Raw genomic sequence first — 27,604 nt, forward strand, 5'->3', positions numbered from 1 at the left:
TGCATCGGGTAGATGTGAAATGAGCCACTTTGGAAAACAGTCTGGCCCACACCTACCATGTGATCCAGCCATTCTGTGCCTGGACATGTACCTACAAGAAAGGGAGGCGCAGGTGCCTACAGAGGCGAGACACCAGTGTGCCCCACACTGGAAACAGCCCAGATGTCATCACCATCTGAGCCGATAAGGTGGTCATCAGCATAGAATGGAATACCGCTCAATAATGAGAAGGAAAGGACTGTTGATCCACACAGTGGTATGTATGAAATCTCAAAAGAACGATGCTGAAAAAAGCCAGACCGAAAAAATGAGTACCTACAACATGATTCTGTGAATAGAATTTCTTTTAGAAAATGGAAGCTAATCTGCAGTGGCAGAGAGCAGGCTGGCGGTTGTCCAGGAGCAGGGAGCAGAGAGGGAGGAGGGGTTCCCCAGGGCATCCGGAAGACTCTTGGGGTCATGGAGCATCACTGTCGTAGTTGCATGGCTCTTTGCACGGATCTGCATGTGTCAGAGCTCATCAAATCGTATAGAGTAAGTCCCCTGCGTGTGAACCTATATATGCTAAGTCCCCTGCATGTGAATCTCCAAGTTTGGAACTTTCAAAGATGAGCGTGTGCATTCCATCACGTGAGGTGTGAGTGATGTTGCAGCTGGTCCTCCGTCTCCCGTTGCTGACAATCCTTCAGCTCTAGCCTCTCCCACCTCCTCTGCCTCTCCCAGCTGGTAACTCTCCTTGCCGGCTCACTTGCTGCCAGCCCGTGTGCCAGCCCCCGTGTGCCAGCCCATGTGCCAGCTGTTGTGCTGTTACCACCGTACCTTTCATGGTACTGTACTGTAAGATTAAAAATGTTACTTTTTAAAAAATTATTTGTGTGAAAAGTATTACAAACCTATTATACTGCAGGACTGTGTAGCTGGTTGTGTTAGTTGGGTACCTAGGCTAACTTTGTTGGACTTAGAAACAAATTGGACATAAGAACATGCTCTCAGCAGAACTCATTCGCATGTAGCAAACTTCCTATATTTTAAACTTCTGTGGTTTCTTGTGTGTCAGTGAGGCCTCAGTAAAGCTGTGGTGCTATCTCTGCCAAGAGGCCTGCGTGGCAGGGCAGGGTAGGGGCAAACCTCTCCCTGCCGCCCAGACAGCCGTCTGTAAGGGACTTGTAAGACACCCACCTGTAGCCACCCAGGTGGTGCTAGTGGTATAAAACCCGCCTGCCAGTTCAGGAGACATAAGAGACTCAGGTTCAACCCCTGGGTCAGGAAGATCCCCTGGAGGAGGGCATAGCAACCCACTCCAGTATTCTTGCCTGGAGGAGCCTGGTGGGCTACAGTCCTAAGGGACAAAGAGTCGGACGTGGCTGAAGTGATGTAGCACAAGACACAGGAGGTGACTGTTCCATCCCTGGGGAAGCAGGGAGCATTTTCTCTGCACACGAAACCCCCTTCCAAGCCACCAGGGCCCGCTCTGTTTCATTAATTGTCTTTGCAGCTCACTGAACGACTCCCCAGGGATTCGGAGGAGGCAGTGGGATTCCTGGGAGCGGTTGAGATGCTGTGTCCCCACCAGGCTTGGGGCCGCCCTTGTCCCGAGTAGTCTTTACCCACCTGGGTCCACAGACACCTTGGTGGTGGTCCTGGCAGGGACGGTGACCATGTGTTCGCGGCCTGCACACCGCTCATGGGAGGACTGAGCCATGGCCGGGTTGGCCGAGGCCTGGGCTGGGAGCGGGGACCTAGCACAGTCACGCCCGAATCTCCTGCCAGGCGTGGAGACGGGTTGATTGCACCACATTGGATGCTTCCTCCTTTTCTGAGGGATGTAAAGCCCCCCTGTCTGAACTGCAGCTTAATAATTGATCATGGATTATAATGCTATAGCTAAAAATAAAGCCGTCCGTCTGCTAAAGAAGAGTTCCCTTTAGCAGAGGTTCCGGCCATCGGAGGGTCTTTTCCCTTTCCTCTTGCGCGTGGTTGTGTCGGGAGGGACCGGGAGAACCCCCGCCCTTCCTTTCTCTCCTCTGTGACAGTCCCCCGGGCCCGCGGCCTGTTTGTTCTTTCACCTCACGTCCTGCTCTGGGTTCCGCTGGCCAGCTGGCCGTGTGGGGTGCCCGCCACCCGCCTCCCTTCTGGCTCCTTGGGAGCAGCTGACCCCGGGCCGCAGGGCAGGGCCCCTCACGCCGCTGTCCCCGCAGCTGTGGACATGGCTGGAGGAGCTGCAGAAGGAGCTGCTGGACGACGTGTACGCCGAGTCCGTGGAGGCCGTGCAGGACCTCAGCAAGCGCTTCGGCCAGCAGCAGCAGACCACCCTGCAGGTGACCGTGAACGTCATCAAGGAAGGCGAAGACCTGATCCAGCAGCTGAGGTGGGCCAGCCCCGTGCCCGCCCAGCCCATCCCTGTCTCCCATCCCTGCTCTCATCCCAGCCCCTCAGTCCCACCCCCCCGCCCCCGTCCCCCATCCCTGCCCAAGTCCCTTGTCCCTGCCCCTCATCCCTGTCTCCAGTCCCTGCCCCTGTCCCAGTCCCCTGCCTCTACCCCCCTCCCAGCCCCCCCCGTCCTAGCCCCTCAGTCTCTGCCCCCAGCCCCATCTCAGAACCCTGTCCCAGCCCCCCAGCGCTCTGAGGTCTGCCGGGGCTCTTCCCCCCTCTACTTTTTTGAACCATTTACTATAACTGTCTGTCCAACCAGGTAGAGAATGAATAACATCCATGCAGAGGAGACTAACATCTCTCTCATTTCTTTTTTTTTCTTGGGTTTTTTTTTCACTCTTTTTACGATGTTCTCTTTATGGCATTGACTAATAAACTTCTCTGGTGTCTCAGACAGTAAGAATCTGTCTGCAATGCAAGAGACCTGGGTTTGATCCCTGGGTCAGGAAGATCCCTTAGAGGAGGAAATGGCAACCCACTCCCATATTCTTGCCTGGAGAATCCCATGGACAGAGGAGTCTAGCGGGCTACCATCCATGGGGTCGCAAAGAGTAGGACATGACTGAGCAACTAACACACGCAATAAACTTCCCCAGAATTCAGATCTTATTAATATTTCCTTTTAACATCTACCTATTACTGACTGAAGTTTCTTTACAAACCAGATGAATCTTAACCTCCCAGGACTGCGTCCTTGGGGCCCATAGCGTGCTAGTTTTCCAGAGTGTGGTGGGCATCCCTCCCCTCCAAGTCCAGGCTCAGGCAGGCCCGGCCTCGGGTGACACTCTCGTGGGGGAAACACAGGAGGCAGGCTGGGGCTGGGCCGCCTTCCTTGACGTGGACCCCCTGCTGGCTCACTCGGGGTTAGCTTATCTAACGGTCACTGACGTCTTCCCGCGATGCTGGCTTTGCTGAGAGTCAGGCAGTCCTTCCTTGATGAAGGCTCAGCTAGCTGCTTCACAGGGAAATGCTCACAGCTGACCTGGCACTTCCCTTTGTGGTAAATTGGTGGTGGTGGTCAGTCGCTCAGTTGTATCCAACTCATTGCGACGCCATGGACTGCAGCACACCAGGCCTCCCTGTCCTTCACCATCTCCCTGCGTTTGCTCAAACTCATGTCCATTGAGTCGGGGATGCCATTCAGCCATCTCGTCCTCTGTAGCAAATAGGAATTATTTTTTTCCACTTAAGGAGGAAGGGGGCTGAAGATGAAGCTCCCTGGGATGATTTGTGTGGTGGCTGGATGCCTGCTTCTCAGAGGGGCTGTGAGGAGGAGCAGGAGGTGTTCCTCAGCACGTCCTGGGCCCCAGGGAAGCCCGGGGTGGTTGGGCGGGAAGGGCGGCTTCTTTTCTGAGAGCCGCAGCCCTGCTTCCTGCCGGCTCCTTCCCCGGGCCCGGCCCCCTGGCACCGACGGGGAGACGTTCCCTTCCAATTCCTGTTTGCACCCCTCCGCCCCTTCGCAGGGACTCAGCCATCTCTAGCAACAAGACGCCGCACAACAGCTCCATCAGCCACATAGAGACGGTGCTGCAGCAGCTGGACGAGGCCCAGGCGCAGATGGAGGAGCTCTTCCAGGAGCGCAAGATCAAGCTGGAGCTCTTCTTGCAGCTGCGCATCTTCGAGCGGGACGCCATCGACGTGAGTGTCCCGCGGGCCCCGCCCCCGTCCGGGCCCCGCCCCCGTCCAGGCCCCGCCCTCGCCCACTGCCCCCCACCCCCCATCCGGGCCCCGCCCCTCACCCTCGCCCTTGCCCACCTCCGTCCAGGCCCCATGTCCGCCCTCACCCAATGCACTGCCCCCCTTTCCGTCTGTACCAGGAGGAGGACGAGGAGGGACAGAGTGGCCCCCTCCCCAGCTCGGCTCCCCGGAAGTCGGGGTGGGGGCTCGGCTCTGGGGGAGGCAGGTGGGCAGCGGGCAGACACCACGCGGCTGGAGAGCAAAGCGAGCAAGCAGTGAGGGCGAAGCCCCGGCAGGGCTGATGCAGACGGGGCCACCTCGAGCCCTCGGCTATTCTCCCCGGACCGGGCCATCGCACAGCCGTCCCCTCGTCCTGGAGGCAGAGGCTTGGGGCAGCGATGGTCCTCCTCCCCACCCTGTCCTCTTCCTCTTCATCCATGACTGAGTGCTCCCTGAGCCTGCACTAATGGTGTTTTAGGTCCCAGCAAACACCCTCCCCCTGCCCATTTTTCCCCCACATAAATATTCTCAGGTTGCCTGTTATTCTTACCTAAAAATCGACTATTGCACCTTATACATGACTAGGAGAAAGAAGGACAGATTTCGTTTCTTCATCAGGAGGGTGTTTCTTAATTCTCTGCCAGGCAGGACTTTGTTTTTGAACTTGATGAAGTACAAGCAGAAAGTCAGTATCACTGGATGGTGCTGAATCTGTGCGTGGAACAGGATGAAAGGGACCAGAACTCCCTGGTGAGGCTGGCTTCCTGGAGCCCGAGGGCTTCATGAGCTGCTGGCAGGGACCTGCTACCTGTCCAGGTACCTCCAGGCATCCCAGGTGGCCCGTGCCCGCCGGCCAGGGTCTGCAGACTGCGCTCTCTTGTCACTTGACTTGCATTTAGAACAGAGCCGTGAGGGCAGGGGACCCAGACCCTGGGTACTGCTGAAGGCAGAGAGGTGCAGGGCTCCCTCAGCTGAGCGGACCCTCTGCCTGAAGTGGTTCTGGGACTCGGCCCAGCCCCAAGTGTCGGTTTGGTATGTGGGCATCTCATGGGGCATTTCGTGGCTGCTTGTCTGAATTTCCATCAGCCTTTTTATTACATTAAAGAAAGGCTTTCTTGACTGTTAACCAGTGATAACAAGGAGTTAAACTCTGCCCATGTTGCCTAGCCAGACCTCCTCAAGGGCTCTGGTCTTGAGTTTCCCATCCACATGGAGCCACAGAGAGAAGAGATGCACTGGTCTCAGCTCATCGCGTCCAGCCATGGCCAGGGTCAGGGTGCAGCACTGGGGGTCTCAGGGTCAGGGAACAGCATCGGGGGGTGTCAGCGTCAGGGAGCGGCATTGGGGGGTCTCGGGGTCAGGGAGCAGCCCTGGGGGGTCTCGGGGTCAGGGAGCAGCACTGGGGGGTCTCGGGGTCAGGGAGCAGCACCGGGGGTCTCGGGGTCAGGGAGCAGCACCGGGGGTCTCGGGGTCAGGGAGCAGCACCGGGGGTCTCGGGGTCAGGGAGCAGCACCGGGGGTCTCGGGGTCAGGGAGCAGCACCGGGGGTCTCGGGGTCAGGGAGCAGCATTGGGCGTCTCTGGGTCAGGGAGCAGCACCGGGAGGGTCTCGGGGTCAGGGAGCAGCATTGGGCGTCTCGGGGTCAGGGAGCAGCACTGGGGGGTCTCAGAGTCAGGGAGCAGCACTGGGGGGTGTCAGCGTCAGGGAGCAGCACCGGGGGGTCTCAGGGTCAGGGAGCAGCATTGGGCGTCTCTGGGTCAGGGAGCAGTGCATGAACAGAAGAGCCAGCGTAGCTGCCCACCTCTCTCACCTCCATTTCACAGAAATTACTCCTGTAGACTTAGCTGCTTATTAAATAGTTTCAATCAGGGAATACAAAGAAGCAATCAGAAACACTATTTGAAGTATTCTTTCCAGGACATTCTGGTATTTGAAAAAGAAAAAAAAGTTGACTTTGTTTGTATTAATGCTGCTGCAAAAGGGAAAATTTTATTTTGATTGTGTTTCTACTCTCATGAAACTCCTGTTTTAAAATGTAGTTGTTTACTCGCTCAGTCGTGTCCGACTCTTTGTGACCTCACGGACTGCAGCATGGCCAGATTTCCCTGTCCTTCTGTCTCCTGGAGCTTGCTCAGACTCATGTCCATTGAGTCAGTGATGCCATCCAAACATCTCATCCTCTGTTGCCCCCTTCTCCTCCTGACTTCAGTCTTTCCCAGCTTTAGGATCTTATCTAATGAGTCAGCTCTTAGCCTCAGGTGGCCAAAGTACTGGAGCTTCAGCATCAGTCTTTCCACTGAATATTCAGAATTGATTTCCTTTAATATTGACTGTTTTGATCTCCTTGCAGTCCAAGGGACTCTCAAGAGTCTTCTCCAACATCACCACACTTCAAAAGCATCAATTCTTCAGCGCTCAGCGTTCTTTATGGTCCAACTCTCACATCCATACATGACTGCTGGAAAAACCATAGCTTTAATTATATGGACCTTTGTTGGCAAAGTACTTTCTCTGCTTTTTAATATACTGTCTAAGTTTGTTTTTTCTTCCAAGGAGCAAGCATCTTTTAATTTCATGGCTGCAGTCATCATCGCAGTGGTTTTGGAACCTAAGAAAATAAAGTCTGTCACTATTTCCATTGTTTCCACATCCATTTGCCATGAAGTGATGGGACCAGGTGCCATAATCTTTTTTTTTCTAAATGTTGAGTGTTAAGCCAGCATTTTCACTCTCGTCTTTCACCTTCATCAAGAGGCTCTTCAGTTCCTCTTTGCTTTCTGTCCTAAGGGTGGTGTCATCTGCATAACTGAGGTTATTGATATTCTTCCCTGCAATCTTGATTCCAGCTTGTACTTGTTTCATCCAGCCCAGCATTTTGCATGATATACTCTGCATATAATTTAAATAAGCAGGGTGATACTATACAACCTTGATGCACTCCTTTCCCAATTTGGAACCAGTCTGTTGTTCCATGCCCAGTTTTAACTGTTCCTTCTTGACCTGCATACAGATTTCTCAGGAGGCAGGTCAAGTGGTCTGGTATTCCCATCTCTTGAAGAATTTTCCACAGTTTGTTGTGATCCACCCTGTCAAAGGGTTTAGCATAGTCAGTGAAGCAAAAGTAGATGTTTTTCTGGAACTCTCTTTGTTTTTTTGATGATCCAGCGAATGTTAGCAATTTGATCTCTGGTTCCTCTGCCTTTTCTAAATCCAGCTTTTACATCTGGAAGTTCTCGGTTCACGAACTGTTGAAGCCTAGCTTGGAGGATTTTGAGCATTACCTTGCTAGCATGTGAGATGCGTGCAACTATATGACAGTTTCAACTTTCTTTGGCATTGCCCTTCTTTGGGATTGGAATGAAAACTGACCTTTTCCAGTCCTGTGGCCACTGCTGAGTTTTCCAAATTTGCTGGCATATTGAGTGCAGCACTTTAAGAGCTTCATCTTTTAGGATTTGAAATAGCTCAGCCAGAATTCCGTCACCTCCACTAATTTTGTTCATAGTGGATCAGGAACCAAAAACCTAAAATGTAGATCAGGAACCAAAAACATGCATTTTCCCCCCACAATAGCCACAGAGTTCTGCATGGCCTCAAACAAAGCCAGCATGCTCAGCCAGGGATAAGTGTTTTCCTAAGCTGAGAAATTAAGACTACAGTTCAGTCACAGACCAGCTAAAAGAGAGTCTAAAAGCTTTTAAAATGTAATAGCCTGAGAGCCTTCTGTTTCTCTGGAGTAATCCTGAAAATGTGAAAACCTGAGCACATTAGGCTTTGCTGGGATTTCCTCTCTTGTCTGGGAAAGTATCCCATCTGACTGCCCGTAGGAGGCATGGTGTGATCTTCATGGTAGAAATTCATGGTACCTGGTCAGTGTTTAAAAATCCCCTGTATCACTTGTATTTCAATTGAAATAGCCTTTCCATCTCTCAAAAGTGAAGCAGGGTTTCCTGTGGCTTAGAATATTGGGATTTCAGTCTCCAGATAGCCCAAATAAAATCTGCTCCATTGATATGAAAAGAACATCCAAAGCCTTATGCCAGGATCCTGTGACAGTTACAGAAAGCAGTCATAACTCTCTGTACATGTAGAAAGAAGAAGACTCTCTAAAAATTCAGGGATACATTAAAAAAAAAATGGTATCTGAGTTATTTCTTCAAAGAGTCCTGTTCAGAAAAGCCTTGCACTTTCTTGAGCTTTGTGTTTGCCACAGGTTTATTTTCTTGGCCTGTGTGGTGGTTAACAAGCCGCAATGCCAAGCATGGGGACAGGATTTTTCCTGATGCTCCTTGATCCTGGCCGTCGCCAGGGTTTCCTTGTGCTCAGTGAGGTTTTTGAATCCTGCTGCTTTTAGCACATTGATCTTTGTTTTTTGTCCATTTCTTGAGTGTTTTCTGAGCCTGACGTTGTCCGTGTGAGGCACTGTGGCTGAGTCTGTAACTCATCACCACGCCTAATTCTTCTCTCTCAGGGTCAGAAAGCAAACAAACATTAAGAAAGAAAATTCCCCTTGGAGTAGAGATCAAGGTTAAAGTTACGTTAAATTTTCTTTTCCTTTTAAAAAATATTTTCCTTGTGACTTCTTGGTTTGTGTCTAACTTGGCATTATTTAAAATTATTAATTTACAGGTGGATATAATTATAGATGGATTAATTTATAAATGAGTATAATTTAATAAATTAATGTAATGGACACATATATTATGCAGACCCAGTAATAAAAGAAGAAATCAGGGAGATTTGGGCAATAGGAATTTGGAGAAGCCTTACGATTTTTATTCTTTCCCATCTCACAGCTGGATTCTGTGTAAATTCTCACATTCTCAAATTCATTTTGCTACAGCTCCTATGGATAAAAGAAATTAGGATCCATGGGAAATGTAGAGATAATATTCGTTCACAAGAAAGTTTTGCCTCTTTTCTGGATTTTATAATTTTGGTCATTATTTTTTAAAAGTATATCATGTAAGTTTTCAGACCTACATAAAAGTAGCAAGAATAGTACAATGCCCTTCCACGTGCCTATCCTCTAAATTCGATGAATTTGCCCACCTTACCAGGTATCTTCCTTTTGATATTGTTGTGCTGCGGTGTTTTAGAGGAAGAACTCTACCAGCTGGTAGTGTTCCACTCCTAAAGACTTTGTAGGTACCTCTGAAAAGCAGGCCATTTTCTTACATAACCACATCCCAAGCACCGTGCCGATTTAAGAGTGTTTCTTTGTTACCTGCTAACACTCAGCCTCTGTTCAGATTTCTGCAAGTGCCGCAGAGAGGAGGCACATGGGGTCTGCTCCTGCATTTGTGGTTAATGTTTTCATCTGGAACCATCTCTCTCTGCCCTTCTCTTTTTTTCTGTGTGATGACTCGTTGAAGTAACAAGTATCAAAAGAACCGAGTCCCACACTTTGCCTTTTTTCACTTGATTTCTACTAGGCTGTTTAACCGTGTTTCTTTCCTTCGCGTTGTCTGTAACCTTACAAGGTGGATGGTGGTGGTGGTTTAATCACAAAGTCGTGTCCGACTCTTGCAACCCCATGGACTGTAGCCCACCAGGTTCCTCTGTCCATGGGATTTCCTGGGCAAGAATACTACAGTGGGTTGCCATTTCCTTCTTCAAAGATCAGATTCGGGTTCCTTTTGGTTCCCAAAGCTCCACAGCTGACCCAGCTTGGCTCCTCCACAAGGTGGCTTGGGTCCCGTCTGGTCCCCTTTCTTCAGGGGTGCTGCGGGTAGTCTGCAATCCTGGGAGGTGCCCCATCAGCCTCTCTCTGATAATCCACTAAGTACTGATGACCTTGACCTGAACAGGTGTTTTACTAGGATTTTTTGTTAGAAGGTTTCTAATTTTATTATGTCTACACTTAATAGCTAGATTTAACCATAAAGAGAAACTTTGCTTCATCATTTTGTGCTTGAATAATTAGTTTTCTCCTTTAAGAACCAATTTTGATTCCTTTTAATCAGAACCAAAGAGCTTTTCAGTAACTTTTTGCATTTCAGCTCTTCTCTTCTCACGTCACTGGGAATGAATGGGCTTCTTTATAGTCTGTGTATTTGATTCAGTTGTGGTCACTTTTTTAGGGTCTAACTGTCCCGTCTTTGGCCAGTAAGAGCCCCATCTGCTGGCTTCTGTGTCCCTCTGATGCAGCGTCATCCATCTCTTCCTCCCTGACTCGGCCCCGAGAGGTGTCGCAGCAGGTGTTCATTCTTCACGTCTTGGTCCTAAGCAGATAATTTCCCCTGTCAGATCATCTCAGACCTGGAGTCTTGGAATGATGAGCTTTCTCAGCAAATGAACGACTTCGACACGGAGGACCTGACGATCGCGGAGCAGCGCCTGCAGCACCACGCGGACAAGGCGCTGACCATGAACAACCTGACCTTCGACGTCATCCACCAGGGGCAGGACCTGCTGCAGTACGTCAACGAGGTGCAGGCCTCCGGTGAGCGGTGCGGCGCGCCCCGCGTCGGCCGGGGCTCCCCTCGGGGTGGCGGCCCTACGGGCCACTCACCCCGGCACTCAGGTTCCGTACCTGCGCTCTGAATGGAAACGTGTGCTTGCTTTCACCCACATGAAAGCGAATGTGAGTCATTCAGTCGTGTCCGACTCTTTGCGACCCTATGGACTGTAGCCCACCAGGCTCCTCTGTCCATGGATTCTCCAGGCAAGAGTACTGGAGTGGGTAGCCATTCCCTTCTCCAGGGGATCTTCCCGACCCAGGGACTGAACCCCGGTCTCCTGCGTTGCAGGCAGTTTCTTTACCATCTGAGCCACCAGGGAAGCCCTCACCCACGTGATATGGTCACATTTAACATTCTGACTAGTGTACTTCCCCCTAATATTCTTTCATGTTATTTCCACTGTCATGAAGTTTCATTTTACTAATGATTTATTGTTGTATCTCCATGAATGAAAAGTAAACCCCAAAAAAATATTTTCACGTCCTGTTTTTTTTTCTTAATTTACATTGTACCAGCAGATGTCACTATAGGCTCAAAACCGTGGAGGGAACTGTAGTGTTAGAAATTTAGCAAGCAACTGCATACTGCATTACTCTTTTTACACAAATCAGATTCAGTGCTTTCTCAAGAGTTGAACGGGTATGCGGTATATAACCAAAATGAGCCAAAGTTCTCTCATTTATAAAGGACTTCTCACTTTGACCAGATATCAGTACATGGGGAAAAGCAGGCAGGTAGGTAATGAGTTTGGTTTGATTGTGCTTAGTCGCTCAGTTGTGTCCAGCTCTGCAACCCCATGGACTGTAGCCCTCCAGGCGTCTCTGTCCGTGGGATTCTCCAGGCAAGAATACTGGAGTGGGTTGCCATGCCCTCTTTCAGGGAATCTTCCCAACCCAGGTCTCCCTCATTGGTTTGATTAGCTGTACCTTAAATTTGGCTTTGGACCCCATCAAACTCACCCTTTGAGACACACTCGCGTGCTCAGAGGTGCACGTAAACCCCTCTGCTGGCTTCGGCCTTCCCAGTTATGGCTTGGCCCCCGCAGGGTAGGTAGGTCGGGTTCCAGGTGCAGCGTGTACATCATGCACCTGTTAAGAACAGGTTGAAGTGCTGGTTGAACTCAGGGCGTCCCTTCAACGTCCACAGGCGTGGAGCTGCTTTGCGACAGAGATGTGGACATGGCCACGCGGGTCCAGGACTTGCTGGAGTTTCTGCACGAGAAGCAGCAGGAGCTGGATCTCGCGGCCGAGCAGCACCGGAAGCACCTGGAGCAGTGCGTGCAGCTGCGCCACCTGCAGGCCGAGGTCAAGCAGGTAAACCAGCGGCCGGAGGTCCGAGCCAGACCCACGGGGCCCCATGAGTGCCCTCCCGGGAATCGGACGTGCGAGCGCTGGGGAAGGTTGGTCCGGATCAGAACACAGCCGTCCTGATGTGAGGGTAGAGCACACCCCCTGACGCAGCTACTGCTAGCGGGTGAAAACAGCCAGTGCCTGGGCAGCCGTGCGCTTATGTGGTAGAAAAGCCTTCGCCACCCGGCAGGTCGATCACTTGCGAGTCACCTCCTCTTCGCTTGTTTTGTCATTGGTAATCTCTTGTCTGAAACTCTGAATGCAGTGCTTCCTGGGCTGAATAAATATATGATTTTTTTTTTCCCTCCCCAAATAAGCTATTATCATTCTGGCCCAGACCACAGGCTGTGTATGGCTGGGGTCTTTTTGTGTTGTCAGAACTCTATACTGCCACCTCCCAGATAGCATGGCAAAATAAAATGGACATCTGGAAGAGATTGCTTTCGGCTCAGTGCCCATGGGATTCCATGCCTGTGTGTATTAAGCATGTCCATGACATTTTATCTCATGAGCAGGGACACCATGGAAGTATGGATTCCCGGGGTCCTGGTAGATGCCCAGAAAAACACGTGTTAAGTTTGATCAGAGGGGACTTAATGGTTGCCCAATGGCTGCCAAATGGCTGCTGTAGCCCCAGCCATCACGTCCATGTTCCAGGCATCAGGAAGGGGAAAGCATGACAAGAAATAGGCAGCACCTGGATCAGTAAAGAAAGATGGTCCTGATGTTCCCCAAATGACCCAGAAGCTCCTGCTTTGATCTCGATGGCTGAAATTACATCATACCTGTAGCAAGCTGTCTTGGTAGCTGAGAAGTGGCTTTATCTCAAGCCCTTTTCCACAAGTTGGGATTTTTCTGAATAAAAGAGATGAGGAAAGTGGGTATTGGGTAGGTAACCAACAATTTTTTCCATAAGCGACTGTCCAGATTGACCTTCCACACTCCCTGTGGCTTCCACAGTCAGAACTGACTTGTGGTTCCGTGATGCTGAGACTGGTGGTGTGGTCCTGATTTTCAGTAGACATACTTTAGTGTCTCAGCACTGACATTAACGTGGAAGATATGTTAGTGAGATCGAGGAGCTTATCAAGCGTTTGCTTATTCTAAAGGAGTGAAAGATACATATATTTTTTATTATCAGGAAACTCTTTGCAGTAGTAGATTTTCTACTGTGTGATTTGCAGTCTGTTTTGACCCATGGACTAGTGATCTGAATACTCAACTCTGAATACTCAATGTTTTTCAGTTCTCACTTGAAACTAAACATGACAATTAATTTTACTTTTATTTTTTAAAGTTAAGTTTTATATATGTGTGTGTGTGTGTGTGTGTGTGTGTGTGTAAAATTTTATTTATTTGTTGTGCCGGTTCTTCCTTGCTGCCTGGGCTCTTCTCTAGTTGTGGCGAGTGGAGGCCGCCCTCTAGCTGCGGTGTGCAGGCTTCTCATTGCAGTGGCTTGTCTTGTTGTGGAGCACAGGCTGTTGGACACGCTGGCTTCAGTTGTTGCAGCCCCCAGGCTCTAGAGCACAGACTCGGTCATTGTGGCACACGGGCTTAGTTGCTCCAAGGCTTGTGCAACCTCCCTGGACCAGGGATCGAACCCATGTGTCTCCTACATTGATAGGCAGATTCTTTACCACTGAGCCACCAGGGAGGCCCCAGAATTCATTTCAGAATGCAGCTCAGGTCCCACTGAAGGGAAGCAGGCTGTTGCCAGTAGGGTCACAAGGAAGTCAGTGCTCCATAGACGACAGGAGCGCTGTCGTCTTGACCACCCAGCTCTCGGGCCACGTCTCGCTGCACGGCGCCCAGACGCCCCGGGAGGGACCGCCGCTGGGAGTCCCCCGTGTCTTGTTCCAGGTGCTGGGCTGGATCCGCAACGGAGAGTCCATGCTGAACGCTGGGCTCATCACGGCCAGCTCGTTGCAGGAGGCAGAGCAGCTGCAGAGGGAGCACGAGCAGTTCCAGCACGCCATCGAGGTAAGGACCCAGGCCTGGCCTGGGAGCCCGGCCCCTCCAGCCTCAGGGCCAGTCCGTTCGGGCCCCTCCCGAGGCCCCGACCCTGGGAGCCAAGAGGGGTACCATGGAACCCAAGACGGCGGCACCTTCAAACCTGCAGTTAGTACATCATAGGAGGAGGAGATGCTGCCAGGGCGACCTCACCGCAAGGGTCCCGGAGGCCAAGGGGTGGCTCTAGCTGACCCCCTGCTGTCCCTTGGCTGGCAGGCCCCTGGCAGGAGCATCTCGTCACCAGGACGCCCAAGCTGGGGTCTCGGCTGAGGTTTTGTCCATTTTGCTGGTCTCAGAGGCACAGCCCGCTGCTGTGTGACCAGTCTTGACAGAGCAGGGGCGGGTTATTTTTATAGAGCCATTGTTATTTTCATAAATGCAATGGATTTTCATAGATCCATTGTCTGGCACGGACCTCCAGAGAGCACAGTTGGTTCATTCTTGGCTTTTTTAAACTGTGTCTCTTTTTCTCTCTTTTTTTAATCAATAGTTCTTGGAAACCTCTGACTTGAGTCCAAAGTTTAAGGTCCAAGTGAAATAAAGAGTGTTCACTTAGGCCACCTTTTTCTCCACTCATTTGTTTGCCTCCGGCTGCTCTTATGAGAAGGATCAATAGACACAATACACTCGGAACATTTCAGCAGCTTTGTTTTTTTAGAATATTGGCCGCTAAGGGTTTTTTCCTGCTGTTTCTCAAAAGTCGAAAACCCCACAGCCGAGACCCATGCTGGAAAATTCCTAAGGCATTTGTTTCATCCTTCATTGGGTAAACACAAACAGTTGTGGGTCAGCATAAGAACAAGTTTTTGCTAGCCTGTTGGCTGTGTTTTTCCAAGTGTCCTAATGAAGTCGTGTTAACTGGAGTTGTTGTTTCCGTGAAAGCAAGCAGAACGGAAGAAGCTGCAGCCTTCCCCATGAGTGTGTGACGTGACCCCCCCACTGATGAGCCTCCCCCTCTCCCCCCTCCCCTTAGAAGACACACCAGAGCGCCCTGCAGGTCCAGCAGAAGGCCGAGGCCATGCTGCAGGCCAACCACTACGACATGGACATGATCCGGGACTGCGCCGAGAAGGTGGCCTCGCACTGGCAGCAGCTCATGCTCAAGATGGAAGACCGGCTGAAGCTGGTGAACGCGTCTGTGGCCTTCTACAAGACCTCGGAGCAGGTGGGGCCCCTGCCCACGCGTCCCCTGGGCCCAACTCCCTCGGGCGACTCAGCCCCTGCCTGGCCAGGCATTCCCGGACCAGTCAAGTCCCAGCGTAGCAGAGAAGAGCAGCTCCGTAGATTTAGCATTATTCTCGCTTATTAGGATTATTATTCCTTAGGTATCAGGGAATAACAGGTTGGAAAGGATCTGATGAGAGACATCCCTTTCCCTCTCATTTAAATATACGTCCTGAAGCAGGGCAGAGAGAGACAGGAAAATCCCCTTTCATCTGTCCTTGTTCTGAAAAGCCCGCGTGAGTCCCCACGTCCAGCGATGGCCTTGGTGCTCGGGCCAGGACCAGTCGTCCCTCCCGTCCCCTGCCAGGAGGCCTCTCTGAGCCCGGGCCTCCGTCCCACCACAGGTCTGCAGCGTCCTGGAGAGCCTGGAGCAGGAGTACAAGAGGGAAGAGGACTGGTGCGGAGGGGCCGACAAACTGGGCCCCAACTCTGAGACAGACCATGTCACCCCCATGATCAGCAAGCACCTTGAACAGAAGGAAGCATTCCTGAAGGTACGGAGCCGGCCTTCTGGGTGCTGGTGCCTCGCCGATGGGGTTCGTAGACCCAGGAGGGTCCACCTGAGCCTGGCGAGTGTCTGCATGCCTTTGTCCTCGCACACCCCCGGTTGTAGGGAGTGAAGGGGTGACCCTGCTTCCCTGGTGGCTCAGACGGTAAAAAAATCCGCCTGTGATGTAGGAGACTCGGGTTCGATCCCTGGGTCAGGAAGATCCCCTGGAAAAGGGAAATGGCTACCCACACCAGTATTCTTGCCTGGAGAATCCCATGGGCAGAGGAGCCTGGTGGGCTGCAGTCCATGGGTTCATGAAAAGTCAGACATGACTGAGTGACTGTCACCTTTCAGTTTTGCATCAGCAACAAGTTAACTGATCAGAGATCTTGAAGTCTTTTTTCAGTTGTGATTTATGCTCTCATTCTAGTTTTCACAGAGAAAGCTAGACAGAAATCTGTGTATAAAGAATGGGTAGAAGTCCCAATACCAAGTGATTCTGAACAGACATGCAGAAACAGATTTGCAGAAATAAAAATGCTTAGAACTCAAAATAATCTTTCTTTGGAAATTTAGTCTTTTTAGGAACAAAGACCATCTCAGAACATGTGTGAGCCCAGTGTGGAGTGGACACAGAGCAGGAACACCCCTTGGGGTCACAGGACCAGTTACTAATACTTATTCAGGAAATGTTTCCTGCAAGAGAAATTTAATCCCATTCGGGCCCAGCTGGAAGTCTTAACTCTGAGAAGGTTTAAATAAGTCACTTTTCAAGCCTGCCTTGTTATTTTCATATACAGTCACACAGGAGTCACTGGTGTGCTTCGCAACAGTTAAATTTTAAAAAGGGGTTGAAAGGTTTAGTTGCATTAACTTGGAGCAGTTTTCCACCTTGCATTCTTCCACTTGTGAAAATGACCTCCTGGGTTCTGCTGATGGCCTCTCAGACCTGTTGAAAATAGATGTGGTGTTTACTGTCCATTGTTGCTTGAAGGAGTTTAGTTTTCCTTGTGGCTCCAACATTCTGACCTCACAGACACCATTTCCTGTCACATTTAATCATTTCTGTTTCATTTTGAAGGTGATCCTCTGAGCTGACAGAGTTATTAGAGTTATTGTTTGGTCTGAGAGAATGAATTGTAACTCTTTGAAAACTCTTAAACCTAGTATCTGACCTATTATGAGCTGCTCCCACAGAGATTTTCTTTTAAGTAAATCAAGGTGGGAAAACAGAGCTTCCCGGGGTGTTCTGTTGCAATTGTTCAGATAGGACCTGAAGCCCCCACCCCTGCTTGTCTCTGCTGTTTAAGTTTACAACAAAAATCACCACAGATCGGGTCAGTTTCTTTCATTCATCTAGGGTTATGTCTTTGACGTGTTGGACATATTTAAACATTTTACTGTAGAAGTTTTAAAATGTGTACAAAAATTGAGAGCATGGATAATGAACCACTGTGTACTTCTCACCCAGCTTCAGTAATTACCAACATGTGGGCATATGCTCATCTTTCCTGGATAATTTTAAATTCTAGGTATTATACCAGTTTATTTATAAGTACTTCTGTGTGTGTGTAAACATTCAAATTCTTTCTTTCTAAAACCATTGAAAATATGAAAGTGTTGGTCACTCAGTTGTGTCCGGCTCTTTTGTGACCCCATGGACTGTAGCCCACCAGGCTCCTCTGTCCATGGAATTCTCCAGGCAAGAACACTGGAGTGGATTGTCATTTCCTACTCCAGGGGGTCTTCCCGACCCAGGGATTAAACCCAGGTCTCCTGCACTGCCAGCAGATTCTTTACCATCTGAGCCACTAGGGAATCCATCTGAAACCATTCTGTAACCACAATACCGTTATCCGATCTGAAAAAGTAATAGTAACTCTTATTTTATGTAAAATCCAGCTGTGTTCAAATTTCTCCAGTTGTCCCATGAATTTGGCTTTATACATGGACTTAATCAAAATTCAGACAAGGTCCATGCATTGATTTGATTGGTATGTCTCTTAAAACTTAGCCTAAACATATCCTCCATTTTATTAGCATTTACTAAGTAAAGAGATGAATTATTCATGCTGTGGCGTTTCCCTCATCCCGGGTCTGGTGATTGCATCCCTTGGGTCACTTAGCATCCGGGATTCTCTCCACTCCTCTTGGCTGGATTGAGGGCCCTGATCAGGTTCAGGTTTGAGTGAGTGTGTGGGGCCTGCTTAGGGTACCGCATGGGGATGCTGTGTGTTTCCCATGGCATCGCCTCGGGACACACACCGTCTCCTCCTGCTGTCTCTGTGATCTGAAGGTTTATCGGTGCCTGAGACGCGGTGAGCCCCTAGCATCGCTTGTGTACTTCCCCATCAGCCTTCCATCTACTGGGTTTAGCGCCCAGTGTTGGTATCACTTCATTAGGAGTTGCCCCAGGGTGGTAGTCTTGTCGTTCCTTCTGTCTTGGTTAGATGGAATTATTCCCTCCTCAGCTTTGTGGCTACGCTGGAATAGAGTTTGGCCCAGTAATGTGGGTTTCTGCGTGACTGTGTCCCTCTGTTGATGATTTTCAGAACAATGAGCTGTTGGCCCTGGCACCTTCTGCGTGTGATCAATTTGTTCTTGTAGCATCGTCGTGGATTTTAACATTTGGTGTGTTTCAGTCACTCATTGAAATCAGGTGTTTGTCTTTTCATATCCTAAACTTGTCCTGCCATTGAGAGCCCCTTCCAGTCAGGCTGACTCAGATGTCCTTTTGAAATGAAATGACCCTAGCAGTCTTCATGACTCCCTTCATGACATGGCAGCTTATTTCAGTCTGATCAGTAGAGGCTCATGGTGAATTTTTCTCATTAAAAAAAAAAAAGGTACTGCAGCCCTTGAAAAGGCCTGGGAACAGTGCCCACCAGCCCACTGAAGACGGGCATCCCTCGTGCCGAGGTTGGGCTGTCTGTACCATTCACTTACAAGGCCACGGAGCTCCTTGAGGAAAAGACTGACTCCAGATCTGGGCTAGGCAGTGGGCAAGATATTTCCCTTTCTAATATAATTAAGGAATTTTCCCCCCCTGAACCATTTTGATTTATATTTATCTCTCTTCTGTTAAATAAAACTTTAATACATGAATGAAATTACTTTTGTGACTTCTAAACATGTGCTATCGGTTGTCTGTTATGGCAGTGAAACCATATAAAAAACCACCGTGCAGTTCAGTGGCTTAAACCAAAGGGTTACAGGCGAAGACCTGACGGCTAAATGCATTTACTCCTATTGGTTTAAGTGTCATCCGTGGCCGCCTCCATCTACAGTGGTCAGGTTGAGTAGGTACAGCTAAGACGTGGAGACTGCGTGACTTGAGAGCTGAAAATACATACTGTCTGCCCTCTGCAGAATTCCCAGCATGGTTTAGCCCGGCCCTCCAACTTAAGAGTTTCTCCCAAGGCTGCGATCAAGGTATTGGCCAGGGATGCAGTCACCTCCAGGTTAAATTGGGAAGAAAGGCTTCCCTGCCTCTCTGGCTGCAGCCCAGGGGTCACCTTCAGTCCCTGGCCACCTGGACCTCGCCACGTGGCTCTCAGCACAGCAGCTGGTTTCATCGGAGCAAGGGCGCCAAGACTGAGTTGTTCTTGTTTTTTTTTTTTGATTGCAATGGGATTCAGCCTATGTATTCTCCAGACTGCACATTGGCCAGATGGACGCTTTAGATGTATGATAGAGCTCCGTGCTCCTGTCAGTCCTATACACCGAAGACATGTCTGTGTGAACCGTGAACACGTTGCTCTGCTTCGTTCCTTAGGCTTGCACGCTTGCCAGGAGGAACGCGGACGTCTTCCTGAAGTACCTGCACAGGAACAGCGTGAACATGCCCGGCATGGTGACCCACATCAAAGCCCCCGAGCAGCAAGTGAAAAGTGAGTCCCCGGGGCTCGGCCGGCCGCCGAGCTGACAGCACGTGCTCTGAAGCCTTGTCTCAGGGCTTCATTTTACCTTTTAAATTTTTGGGGGTGTTTTTAATTTTTTTTTCAATTATTAAAGTATGATAACACATTTACAGGAGACTTGGAAGATACAGAACTAAGTTACTTATAGTTCCACTGTATATTACAATTTTTTACATAGATAAATTAAGACTTTTAGTTGGGGTTTCAGTATCAAACTCTCAAAAATTTATAGAATGAAAATACAGAGAAGTAGAAGGATATAGTAGACCTGAAAAGCACTCTGCACCAATTCAGCACAGTTAAAATTTATACAGTTTTCACACAACAGTAGGATAAGAATTCTATTCCAGTTCCCACAGACTAAACTAGGAGACACTGGAAGACATCCAGGGACATAAAACAAGGTGCAAGAATTTCCTGGTCTAAAGGTATGGAAGTCATACACAGTCTGTTCTCTTATCACTGTGGAATTATGTTAGAAATCAGTATCAAAAGATATTTGAAAAGAACCCATTTTTTCAAGTGCAATGTGACATTTGCCAAGAGGGATCTTTGACTTAGCCATTGAAAGGCTCCATAAAGGTAGAAGACTGAAGTAACACAGAGGGGGATTGCAGAGAAGAGAGCATGTGAGTGAGAAACTAATGTCAGAATGAGAAATGAATAGCAAAGATGCTTTTAAAAAATCCATGTGTTTGAAAATTAAATGTCCACTAGGAGTTCATTTTAAATGTCTTTTTAATATCATTAAAGTAAATTGTAAGTTATCTTACTTTAGTAATAAAATATTTAATAATTTAATGAGTCAAGTTGAGGGAGAAAATGCAATATGTTCAAGATATTATTAACATTGACTGTTTTATTCAAAGTAAGTGAAAATATGAATCAGGAGAAAAATGAAAACCAGAATTATCTATAGGCAAATTATTTTTAAAAGTTTAAATCACAAAAATGATATACCCATTTCATTGCTACAGTATGTTACCACTTTTATATACTTAAAGCATTAAGTATGAAAGTGTACAGACTTATATAAATTACCTAATTCCTTTGCCAATGGTGACCTCTGTGAGGACCTTTGTGCATCCATTCTCTGCGTGTAGATGGACATGTGAAGACAGATAGAATCATGTGTAGCTTCAACTCACCCATCTGGCTTTTTAGTTTCTGTGGGTTTTTTTGTTTTTTTTTTAATCACAATGGGACTATATTCCCCTGCAGTTTTCTTCTTTCACTCAGTAGTAGTCTTACTCTGTATCAGAATTTAGAGATCTGTTCTCTTATTTTTCATGTCCAGCACTGTGCTGATTCCGTAGTTGATTTAACCTGACCCCTAATTGACGCTGTCTTACGTTTCTGCCAGTTTTTGCAAACAGCTCCTCTGTGTGTGCATCTGTATAGGTCATGTTGGGAGCTTGTGTGAGCACCGTATCTGAAAGATATTTCCTGGTTCAAGGGTGTGCACACCTCGCTGTCATTACCTGACACCCAGTTACCATCTGCAGGATCTGTACTCCGTTTCCCTCCCTCAGTAATATACGTGTACAGGTTTCCTCTGTCCCTGCAGCCCTGGGCAGTGTGGTCCTCACCAGGAAAATGACAAAAACTGATCCCACTGCTTGAGTGAGACGAAACATGTGTCCATATTTTTAGTTGGCCACATATCATTTCATAAAATCACAACCTTCATGTTTGTATGCTTTGCTTGTTTTGCCAACAGGTTATTCGTATTTTTCGCATTCACTAGTCAATAAATTGGATCTGTGTCTCATATGTTCCCGGTAGTTTATCTGGGCTCTTAATTTGTGTAATATTTTTACATATGCACTGTTTTATTTGATCATGACAATTTTAATTCTCATGTAATCAGATTGTTGTCTTACGTTTTCCTTTCTAGCTTTGTGCTTCTCAACTTCACATCCTTCCCTCTTCTAAGAGTTTGTTTTTGTTTTTGTTTTTAACACTCATCATTTCTTCTACTGGTGTCCTTTTTTTGGGGGGTAAATTAATTTATTTATTTTAATTGGAGACCAGCTGAAGTTCCTTGCACAGAAACATTCTCATCGTCTCGTACAAAATACCTAATACTGGTGTTTTCCCAGTATTGCTTTCCCAGTCATCCTCAGATTTCCCACACAGGGGGCGCAGTCACTCCCCCACCGACCCTGCCGAGCTGAGGGGTGAGAGGCCGGCTCAGTGTCCAGTGACCTCAGTCTTAAGAGTTGGCTGGAGCGGTGTGGACAGGCGTGTGAAGAAGACCGGGCAGGCAGGCAGTGTGTCTCAGTATCTGATGATCTGCAGTGGCATTTGCATTTAAAAATCTCTAAATAAAACTGACTGTCATTTCCTGGGCGTCTTGACTGATGGCGGGCCCGCCGTGCGGCTTTCTCCTTGCTCTCTCAGATATCTTGAACGAGCTCTTCCAGCGGGAGAACAGGGTATTGCACTACTGGACCATGAGAAAGCGGCGGCTGGATCAGTGCCAGCAGTACGTGGTCTTCGAGCGAAGCGCCAAGCAGGTCAGTCAGCCCCCGGCCCCCGGCCCCGCTCCCCGTGCTCAGGCCGCCGCCGTCAGAGGGGTGGCTGCTGCCCCGCAGCGGATGGCTGATCGCGCCCTCATGACCAGACACCGCCTTGGCTTTGACTTAAGTTCGTGGCCAGAGGGCCACGGTCTCATGCACGTGTCTCACTCGCTGATTTTGGCCTCAACAAGCATGCCTCTGCCCAGCAGTCACCATCATGGTGATTTCAGTCCCTGGAAAAATAATACAGGGGGCAGCTTTTTACATTGCTGTGTTTATATTTTCAAGATACAAATTCTGCTCTTCAGATAAATGGAGCTAAAGTTAAGAACTGTGGCAGCATTTCTCAGAATTCGGTAGAGTCCAAAAGCTCTGCCGTGTCTTTGAGGCAGAGATATCGAGAGGGTGCATTTGCCGTGTCCCCCCCTCGGAAGTCGTTTGGGGATCAAGGCCTTCAGCCTCGATGGTCAGTCGTGGAAGTCATTTTAGGGTAAAGTCTCTCTGATTGTAGCTCAAACGGAAAGATTCCCGTCACTTCTCTTTGGCCTTAACAGTCGCGTAAGAATCCGTGAACTGTTAGTGCGGTCTCTGGAGGGGCGGAGGCGGGGAGGGAGGGGGCTTTTCTCGGAACCCCTTGAGCCGTCTCAGTTCCCGGGGCCCCCCCCAGGGCTCCTGGTCCCCGGGGACCGCGCCGGACCTGCACTGTCTGCTCCATCCTCCTGAAAAGCTGACACGGGCCTGACCCAGAGTAGGCGTCCAATCACAGAAAGATTGTTTTTCTCTGCACGGGTTTCCCTCTCGGGGAGCAGACTCTTTAATCTGGTAGATGTCAACCTCTCACTGTGGGGCCTGCTGGCCAGGACTGCTTGGCATCCCAGGGCAGGAGCAGGATTCAGGGTCCCCGGACCTGACGCCCTGACCCTCACCCGGCCTCTGCCTCTTCGTTACTGACTCTCCAGGGTGCAGTGATCATAATGCCCTGCAGGGGCAGCGAGCAGTAGTATTTTTTAGTGTTTAAAGTCCACGTTCTTAACATTTTTTAAAATGGATTGGGCCTGATTTGATTTCTAATTAGAGACGGTTTCATCATCTTCTCTCACACATCTTTCTTATCTCTCTGTTGAAAGACAAGGAGTCATTCAGCATCAGAGAACAACGTTGTAAATAATTCCCTTAACAAAGAGAAATAATGGGACGAGCTGCTGCTGCTTGCTAAACGCAGCTCCTTTGCCGAAAATTTAAGAGCATTCACTTTTTGCCATGACGGAGGATGACCGTCATCCCTGCGGCCCTGTCGGGCTGGGCTCTGTTCTCTACAGTAACAGCAGACTCGCAGGAAATACCAAGCGTGTAGGTCATGTTGGTCTTGGTGGCCCTGGCCGGGTCGAGGGTTCAAGATGAGGCCCTGGGGTTCCGGGTGGGACTGTGGCTGGTGACCCCGGCCTTGCTCTGCAGCCTTCGGGGCTCCAGGCTGCCCCAAGATGCTCCTCATCTCCACCCCTGCAAGTTGGCGTTCAGTTCAGGGCTCTTTCTTGTTTCTCTTTTCTCTCCCTTATCGCGCGCTGTTGGTATCTCCCAGCCCTGACCTTCTGTTTCTGGTGTCCAGATTTAGAGACCCCACCTCCCTCCTGGCCTGTCTCCACTGTGGCCATAATCAAAGCCAAAGTGGACCCGAGGCTCCCCGCGTGCTGTGTTCCCCCCCGCCCCGTGTTTTCCCTGATTCCTGCCTTCCCCTCATCTTCCCATCCTCACCCCTTCATCGGGGCCCTCTGCCCTCCCCTCTCCCCCTCTGAGCCAACTAGGGAACCAGCCCAGCCGTGTCCCGTCTACACCTCTGGACCAGTTTGCTAACTGGTGTTGCTTCCTCGCCAATCCCTTTTCCACGTGGCAGCCCCATTCACTTCCAGACCAAAGTCCCAGGCCCTGTGACCCCCAAGGGCCCCCCCGTCACCCTCCAGCCTCCCCCTGCCCAGGACCCTTCCCTCCCATCCCAGCCTTTCTCAGCCCGGGAATCCCTCCAGGTCACCTGCCTCCGTGGTAGACACCAGGCACCACTCCCTGTGTGAGCAGAACTGCTAGGGACCTTTGAGGGAACTGACCTCCATGGTGTCTTCCTTTGATTCAGTGTCAACATTGCTTTCGAGGTGGAATAGCCACACTCTGGCAAAACAAAAGTAAATTCTCAGCCAGGATACTTCATGGAAGGTATTCTGGGTTGTGGCTTTCTTTTCACTTAAAAAAATTTAAAAAAAAGTGCTAGTAGAGAAAGTGATGTTTCTGTTCCTAGACCAGCAAATCACCCTGGACCCAGAGATTTTGAGGGCAGATATGAAAGCACTTTCACTTTTATATGTCTTTTCTATATAGTGTTCCTTTTTTAGATGCGTATGTTTAAGCAAGTTTGATTTCATTTGCTATATATGCCTGTAGAAGGGGAAAAACTGCTTCCATCTAAAAACATGAAGGAGTGAGTAGAAGTTAGAATGTATCCTTCTGTTGCAGCATGAGGCTGGCCAGCCCCTCTCTCCCCAAGGGGGGGTCATCTCTCTCCTCCATCCGGGAGGTTAAGCCTGGCCCAGAGCATCTCACATGTCATGAGGAGGCTCCTCTGTGGGACCCCCAGAAGGCAAGTGGGTGCTGCCTGAGGGCCCACTGAAGGCAGGAACAGGAGAAAGGCCTCAAGTTGCACGTTTGAAAGCTGGGCCTTTGCACTTGCTTTCTTTTTCTTTCTTTCTTTTTTTTTTTTATTAGTTAGAACTCCCCAAGAGGGTTCTCAAGTCCCATAACATGAATGTCAGTGTTCAGCAACTCCAGGCTGTCCAACCTCATGCATGCTGTCTCAGTACTCTTGAGGAAGGATGTTCACTACATTCTGACCGTCCTTTAGGTCCAAGGTTGTAAGAAACTCTTGAACTTGTTAGGCCTTGTGGATGCCCAAGTGACACAATCCCATTTTTCTAGAATGTCAACTTTTTCTTCTCCCTTTGGAAGGTAGATACACACTTGAGACTCTCGTTTCTCTTTGAGGGAACATTTCTAGCTGGCGGGCCAGCCCAGGCCTGCGGATGTTTAAATGAGATGCTGGAGAGCCAGGCCTTGTTTCACCACCGCTGAGGCCTGAACTCTCTCCCACTCCTCCTGCGTCTAGGCTCTGGAGTGGATCCACGACAGCGGGGAGTTCTACCTCTCCACCCACACCTCCACGGGCTCAAGCATCCAGCACACCCAGGAGCTGCTGAAGGAGCACGAGGAGTTCCAGATCACCGCCAAGGTGAGCTCGCGGCAGCCCCAGGCCTGAGTGGCTGCCGGCTGTCCCCCAGATAACCTCAGACCGCGTGTGTGTACATGCTCAGTCGTGCCCGACTGTGTGAGCCGTGGACTGTAGCCACTGGGCTCCTGTGACCATGGGGATTCTCCAGGCAAGAATACTGGGGTGGGTGGCCATTTCCTTCTCCAGGGATTTTCCTGACCCAGGGTTTGAACCCACACAGGACACTTCTTTACCATCTGAGCCACCAGGGAATCCTACTTTGTGTAAATGAGGTCTTTCTTAAAAATATCATTGAAGACCTACCTTATAAAATGGAGGAACGGGCTGAGCCAGAGGGGCTGTTAGACCTCAATTTAGGGATCATTCTGAGCCCTTTTCACGCTGTCCCCACCCATACCTTCATTTCTCCGCTTCCTCTTGTTCCTCTGATCTCTGGAAAGCCCCACACCTCCTTACATTTTTCTTGCTTCTTGGTCCTTTTCATTCTTCTTCTCTTATTTTCATTCCATTTTATTTCCCAAGGTATTTTCCAAGTACTTGCTATTTTTATGGAACGCTGGTATTCCCAGCTTGACTTAGGTGGGTCCTGTGGGTGTTTCCTTGTCTTAAGCAGTGAAAACTGTTACAGTAGCATTAGGCCCGGATACAGTAGCATCACTCCTGGCTGTCCAGTCCTGAAGCTGTCTGGGCTTGATGGTTGGCACAGTTTATGTCAGTAGCTATTCATAGGTTTATACTGCTGGAGGCATTTTCACTTTTCTGCAGAATTAAATACATCTCCAAGGCATACGCAGCACATGTAACTTTGAATTTATAAGCAAGTATGTAAGAATTCACACATCGGCATGAATATTTTCTCAATTGAAATACATATTTGCAGGGGCTAATTCCTTTTTTTTAACCTCAAAACATTTTTGAGGTTTTTAGGCTTATCTTCTCAACTGGTGGTATTTTTTGTTTTTCAGAGTTTTGAATATGCATTCTTTGTACAGTTTTCAGAAGCACCTCTGTTTTGGATGATTTTAAGGTTTTAGAAAAAGTTGGAAATAAGTTCAGATTTAAGAGTAGAAAATTTAAAAAAAAAGTAGAAAATCAGTGTCAAGCTGGGTGACAGTTTTGGTTAAAGAGTAGTGTTCCTATGAGGTAAGAAGATTGATTTTCTCAGGTGGCCCTTAACTTGGCTTTGAGAACATATCAATGGGGAATTTTTAAATCATTGAGGATGACAACAGCTACTTTGTATCATGTCGATTTGTACTTTTTCATGCTCTCTGTAGCAATTTCTGACTCTTCCCGGTAATCTCCCCCGGGCCCCGCCCCCACCACAAGCTGTAAATTCATTTTTCTGTTCAGCCTCTGGGTGCTGGGCTGTGGGAATCCACAGTCTCTGTTCTGGAAGAGCCCACAGTCCAGTGGGGCTCGGTGGGGAGCCTTGGCGTTTGGTGGGGGGTTACACCCAGAGGGGCCACAGGTGCTCCGAGGGGGCCCCCCGCCTGCTCAGTTGAGGGGAGCTGGCCTTTGCTGCCTCTGCAGGTAAGCGTCATGTCTTTTCCTTCCCTTCCTCTAGCTCCAGCACGGCTTTGGCTGTGTAATTGTTATTTTTTGTTAGTAACTGGATAATAAATACAGTTATTGTGTGCATTCAATGATTCATATTTGTTTCTTGAGTGTCCTTCAGTTATAAAGATACAAAGAAAATGCCCAAGATACCACTCAAGTAGCTTAAAGTTTTGCTCCTTTGCCCCAACTTAAATTCCGGTGAAAGCTGCGCTCTGCCGGCCTCGTGTGCGGTCAGACAGCCGTTGTGCAGCACCTGGGCGCACACGCCCTGCACACAGCGGTGCGGACGTGGCCGTCTAGGGCGAAGCATCCTGCAGCTTTGTGCCCCCGGTAGAGGCTGGACGGAGGGGCTTTCCCATTATTCCTAAATGTTCCTTTTCCTCAAACTTGGCTTGTGGTTTTTGGAAGAATGAGCAGTAAGAGGCATATTTTTGCCTCATATTTTGTAAAAGAAAAAAAAAAAAGAAACATCTAAAATCATAGGTGAAATTTGACCTTTGTGTTTTCCGAATAGACAGAGCTGTTTCGTCTGTTGGGTATACTGAATTCATTTTGCTAAGAGAAACTGATGGACTTTGAAAAGAGCAGCTCGCACTTTTTATTTTCTTAGCATTTTTTCTTTGGTTTCTGGCTACTTTTCTTTTTCATCAGAAAACCTCCCGCTCTGGTGCTGGGAGACATCATT

At 49.1% G+C, this 27,604-nt stretch overlaps 1 protein-coding gene across 7 annotated transcripts in view; it reads left to right on the forward strand.

Annotated features, from left to right (window-relative positions):
• TRIO (trio Rho guanine nucleotide exchange factor) overlaps window positions 1-27,604 on the forward strand; it is a 349,762-nt gene that overhangs the window by 202,096 nt on the left and 120,062 nt on the right. For all 7 annotated transcript variants that reach the window (XM_065905271.1, XM_065905278.1, XM_065905277.1 and 4 more), the window contains exons 12-21: window positions 2,199-2,368; window positions 3,897-4,071; window positions 10,359-10,554; window positions 11,720-11,886; window positions 13,783-13,902; window positions 14,906-15,097; window positions 15,501-15,650; window positions 19,422-19,536; window positions 21,970-22,085; window positions 25,237-25,359. In XM_065905271.1, the coding sequence (XP_065761343.1) occupies window positions 2,199-2,368; window positions 3,897-4,071; window positions 10,359-10,554; window positions 11,720-11,886; window positions 13,783-13,902; window positions 14,906-15,097; window positions 15,501-15,650; window positions 19,422-19,536; window positions 21,970-22,085; window positions 25,237-25,359 (1,524 nt within the window). The remainder of the gene's footprint in view (window positions 1-2,198; window positions 2,369-3,896; window positions 4,072-10,358; window positions 10,555-11,719; window positions 11,887-13,782; window positions 13,903-14,905; window positions 15,098-15,500; window positions 15,651-19,421; window positions 19,537-21,969; window positions 22,086-25,236; window positions 25,360-27,604) is intronic.

This window comes from Muntiacus reevesi, chromosome 14 (assembly GCF_963930625.1).
Source record: "Muntiacus reevesi chromosome 14, mMunRee1.1, whole genome shotgun sequence".
Lineage (NCBI taxonomy): Eukaryota > Metazoa > Chordata > Mammalia > Artiodactyla > Cervidae > Muntiacus > Muntiacus reevesi.